This window comes from Oryx dammah, unplaced genomic scaffold, assembly GCF_014754425.2.
Source record: "Oryx dammah isolate SB20612 unplaced genomic scaffold, SCBI_Odam_1.1 HiC_scaffold_23, whole genome shotgun sequence".
NCBI lineage: Eukaryota > Metazoa > Chordata > Mammalia > Artiodactyla > Bovidae > Oryx > Oryx dammah.
Genome location: NW_024070207.1, coordinates 97,479,934 through 97,484,925, shown reverse-complemented (window position 1 = coordinate 97,484,925; position 4,992 = coordinate 97,479,934). Strand labels below are relative to the sequence as shown.

The following is a 4,992-nucleotide window of genomic DNA, read 5'->3' as shown; positions in this document are numbered from 1 at the left end:
CTCCTCAGACAGCCATTTTGCTTTTTTGCATTTCTTGTCCATGGGGATGGTCTTGATCCCTGTCTCCTGTACAATGTCACAAACCTCATTCCATAGTTCATCGGGCACTCTATCTATCAGATCTAGGCCCTTAAATCTATTTCTCACTTCCACTGTATAATCATAAGAGATTTGATTTAGGTCATACCCGCATTGTCTAGTGGTTTTCCCTGCTTTCTTCAATTTAAGTCTGAATTTGGCAATAAGGATTTCATGATCTGAGCCAGAGTCAGCTCCTGGTCTTGTTTTTGTTGACTGTATAGAGCTTCTCCATCTTGGCTGCAAAGAATATAATCAATCTGATTTCGGTGTTGACCATCTGGTGATGTCCATGTGTAGAGTCTTCTCTTGTGTTGTTGGAAGAGGGTATTTGCTATGACCAGTGCATTTTCTTGGTAAAACTCTATTAGTCTTTGCCCTGCTTCATTCTGTATTCCAAGGCCAAATTAGCCTGTTATTCCAGGTGTTTCTTGAGTTCCTACTTTTGCTTTCCAGTCCCCTGTAATGAAAAGGACATCTTTTTTGGGTGTTAGTTCTAAAAGGTCTTGTAGGTCTGCATAGAACCCTTCAACTTCAGCTTCTTTAGCGTTACTGGTTGGGTCATTCATTTTACTTTATATTCAATATCACAAATTGACTTTCATTCATGAGCTTATATTTTTCACCCTAGAAGGGCTATATAGATTGAGCCTCATTAGAATTGAGATAAATTTTGAGTGGTACCACGTTACTTTATCGCAGGGTGGTACAGTTCAAGTAAAAATCACACGGGGATGTTTTATAAGGGTAGCATCCATGCACAACAGTGGTGAGCACAGGAAGTGTGTCTCTAGGAAATCCAGCCCTGCTACCCTTGCATTGTCACTGCAGCCCAGGGTGAGCTTGTCAGAAAGGGACTCTGCTATGCCAGCATCCAAGGCCACCAGCTTGCTACCCAGAAGTCTGCTTCAAACAAAATGAAGACCCCTTTATTTCAGTCCCTTCCCAATCCCATTCTGTTCACTGTTTCTGGAGATCAACACCAATCATGATTTTCAGGCCATATTTTTATAGCTCGTTTATTCACAGGCACCCACGTTTACCAGAGCCTCACCTCACCCACGCCCACCCCATGTATCACATTGTTTATTAGGGGAAAGTAGATTTTGTATTGTTCATGGGCCATGGGTCCCCTTCTTCCCTCCCTCTGTGCAGATCTTGAGCTGCCTGTGGACAGGGCATTGGTAGCTCAAGAGACTCCTGGATACCTGTTTTAAAACTTGAAAGGTTAAGGGTTTGCATGCATGAATCAACAAGGGACATTTATTTCTTTAGGAAGCGATTTATTGGAAGAACTGGCAACACAAAGAAGGAAAACTTAAGTGAACTTATTCTGCAAGAGCAATACTGCAGTCTGCATGGTAGGCAGGGTGACCTTGGGCAGTCACCCAGGACTCCGGGGAAAGTCCAGTTCAGGCTCAGTCCTCCTTGCCACCGTCGCCCAGGGTGTGCTTGTCAAGGATGTAGTATGCCAGGCTGCCTTCCAGTGACCCCACGTTGCTCAGGTTGCTGACATGGTCCCCCAGCTCCTTGATGAACTTGATCTGCTGGTCCAGGTAGCTGGTCTCCAAGACATGGCACAGGTGGGTGTCGCTGCTGTTGGTGGCCAGTTGGTGCAGGTCGAGCAGGCTCTGGTTGACACTCTTCTCCAGGTGCAAGGTATCTTGGCTGGCCTGGAATCCACTCTCCCACTGTTGAGTCTCAGGCTTTCTGATGTCAAAGAAGCGGATGCGACCCCTACGCTGGATCTGCAGGAACGTCACACTCTCAGCCCTCTTGCTGTGCTCGTGGGAGTGGAGCAGGAAGAAGCGGGAGAAATGCTTCAAGCCCACATCATCATGGTCGAAGTAGAAGGAGGCGTGGAACTCCAGGGCGGCGTGGCTATAGACCACGGCCTCACACTCAAGGTGGTAGTTCCGATGCTCCTGTGAGGGCGATGTGGGCAGCATGGCGGGCCACTCCCCAACCCAGGGAATGCCGGCTGGGACAAGGCATCTGCGGGGCAGGAATTGGCGGGGGTGGGGGCGGAGGCTCGAGTGCCAGCCGCCACCTCAGAAGCTTTCCAGGGTGGACGATGTGGGTGGCCGGAGGCAGGCTCTGGGCCAGATGCAGGCTCTGGGCCAGATGCAGGCTCTGGGCCAGATGATAGGTGGCTGACTGCGGGCTCTGGGATGGATGGGTAATGGCGTCCATTTTGCAGGGACAGTGCCTTGGCTTGAGATTGGTTAAGGAAGAGGTCACAGTGGGTGGGCTCGATCCATGGGCAGGATCTGTGGGTAGGGTGAGATGACTGTCTTGTCAAAGCCAGGGTGTGGGGAGGGCGAGACCACTGTCTATCAAAGCCAGGGTGAGGCAGAGTACTTTGAGCTGAGTACTTCACATCCACAAAGTTTTTAATTTTGCCGTAATACTTTTTTTCAAGGACTTTCTCTTATTCTCTAATTACTCCCTTATGTAGCGCCCTGTTCCCATTTTATAAACCCACTGTCATTTTTACAGTTGTGAAAATATGAATTTGGATTTTTTTTGTAATGTTCTCTTCTGGTTCCTGTAGTATATTTGTCTTTTTCTCCAGAAATCGTTCTGTTTATTCATCATGATCTCTTTCACTTCCGTCAAATATCTGGTAAACATTCATCCGTCCATATTTGGGAGTAAAGGGCTCAGGTTCGATTCCTGCATCTGGAAGATCCTCTGGAGATGGGAATGGCTATCTACTCCAGTATTCTGGCCTGGAGAATCCCATGGACAGAGGAGCCTGACCGGCTAATGTCAGTGGGGTCGCACAGAGTGTGACACGACTGAACGACTAACACTTCCACCTTTTTCATTGTGATTTCACCACCTCACCCCCACACCCCCCGACCCCACCCCACCCCTCCCCGCCCTGCCCCATCTTGTGGTTCTTATTATGATTGCAAGAGGTGCCTCAGCAACAACCCTTAGGGAACTTTGTAAAGAAAACATGGCTTATTACTCATAGGTCCTGGAGGATGCATGGCATGCATCAGGCTGCACAGCCAGATCATAGGTAGAAAGTGAGTACATGTGCCGCCTGGAACTGTGGTGTTGGAGAAGACTCTTGAGAGTCCCTTGGACTGCAAGGAGATCCAGCCAGTCCATTCTGAAGGAGGTCAGCCCTGGGATTTCTTTGGAAGGAATGATGCTAAAGCTGAAACTCCAGTACTTTGGCCACCTCATGCGAAGAGTTGACTCATTGGAAAAGACTCTGATGCTGGGAGGGATTGGGGGCAGGAGGAGAAGGGGACGACAGAGGATGAGATGGCTGGATGGCATCACTGACTCGATGGATGTGAGTCTGTGTGAACTCCGGGAGTTGGTGATGGACAGGGAGGCCTGGCGTGCTGCAATTCATGGGGTCACAAAGAGTCGGACATGACTGAGTGACTGAACTGAACTGAGGATGGGATGCCTGGCGTGTCACAGATTTAGTGTTTCTTGGTGAATGTACAACAAGAGGATGAATTAAAATGTCAGAAGGGAAAAACAAGTGGTTAGATGGTCAGTTATCCTAGTCATCCAGTGATCTCTAAAACAAAGGAAACTTCTATGATGGGGAAGCCTGGCCCTCATCTAGCCTGGTAGCTGGCACTGTATTTATTTAAGACAGCTGTCTGTGATGTGGATACCTTGGCAATCAACAGCTTAAGACCAGACATGTTACAATAAAAAAACATTAAAAAAAAAACAAACAAAAAAAACAACTCAGGGGACTTCCCTGGTAGCCCAGTGGCTATAACTCCAAGCTCCCAGTACAGGGGGCCTGGGTTCAATCCCTGGTTGGGGAACTAGATCCCACATACTGCAGCTAAGACCCAGTGCAGGCAAACAAAACAAACCAACTCAGGTGCTTAGAGTACAGTCCACCCTGTGATGCTGAGACAGCAGAGTTAGGAGGTGAGGACATGAACGGCCTTCAGTGTTTGTTGGCAGGGGTGCTGTCTGTTTCTGGGTGCACCTTTTGGCCTGAGAAATGACTGACAGTCTGACGGCCCTCTTGGTCTAGGGTTGGGTCAGCCAGCGAGCACCTAGCAAGTTCCACCAGATAATAGAGGCTCATCCTCTGGTGCCATCAGGCAGTGCACTTAGTCCATTGTTTCTGGAACATCTCAGTTCCCATTGCAGTGTTCCACAATGTGAACTGGGGAGCAAGCCATCTGCGTGAGCAGCTACATCTCCAACATGGTGCCATGGCCCTTAGGCGTCATCTCCAGTGGACAAGGCATAGGCGTCTCTAATGGTGAACTCCTGGCCTGGGACGATGTTGCCTGGGATGGGATCATCTCTAGTGATGAGTCAGTCTGTCTCACTCACGAGTGAGGTCCTCTGGAGTAGAGGCCACCCAGGGGTGGGAACCCATGTGGATATGCAGTGTTGGTCATCGGCTGGGTGTAGGTTAGCGTGATATAACGTAGAGGCTTCCTTGAGGACTGCAGGGTGTGCTGCTTGTGGAACAAATTGTTGAGAGCTCTCTGGGGTCATCAAGGACATCTTTAGCAGTGGAATGAGTGGCTGTCCTTTTTCTTGGAAGAGCTCATCCAAAGCACATGAATATTCTGGGGACATTTATATCCCAGGCTACTGGCGATCTTATGGATGTTACTTAGGCACAACCATGAGGGCAGTCCCTGCACAGATCCTGGGAGCACATTCCCCATATCCATATGGGTTTTATGTAGGAGCGATCATAGGGCCAGTTGGCTTGTAGCACTATTTGATGTTGATACTGGAGGGCAAGTATCATTTTTTTAAGTTTAATTCTTTATTGTAGTTATGTAACATTCACAAAAATAAAATATATAACAATTTTACACAGTATAATTCTGAGCAGTGGCAGTCATATCTCTTTTGAGTTCTGATTTTCAGTTCTCAAACAATTAGCAATGTGGAGCA

At 48.2% G+C, this 4,992-nt stretch overlaps 1 protein-coding gene across 1 annotated transcript; it reads right to left on the bottom strand.

Moving 5' to 3' along the window:
* Nucleotides 1–1,496: 1,496 nt before the first annotated feature.
* LOC120881669 (ferritin heavy chain-like) lies at nucleotides 1,497–2,027 on the bottom strand. The gene has a single exon (XM_040265339.1). It carries the CDS (start codon nucleotides 2,025–2,027, stop codon nucleotides 1,497–1,499), a length of 531 nt encoding a protein of 176 aa, XP_040121273.1.
* Between the last annotated feature and the right edge of the window lie 2,965 nt (nucleotides 2,028–4,992).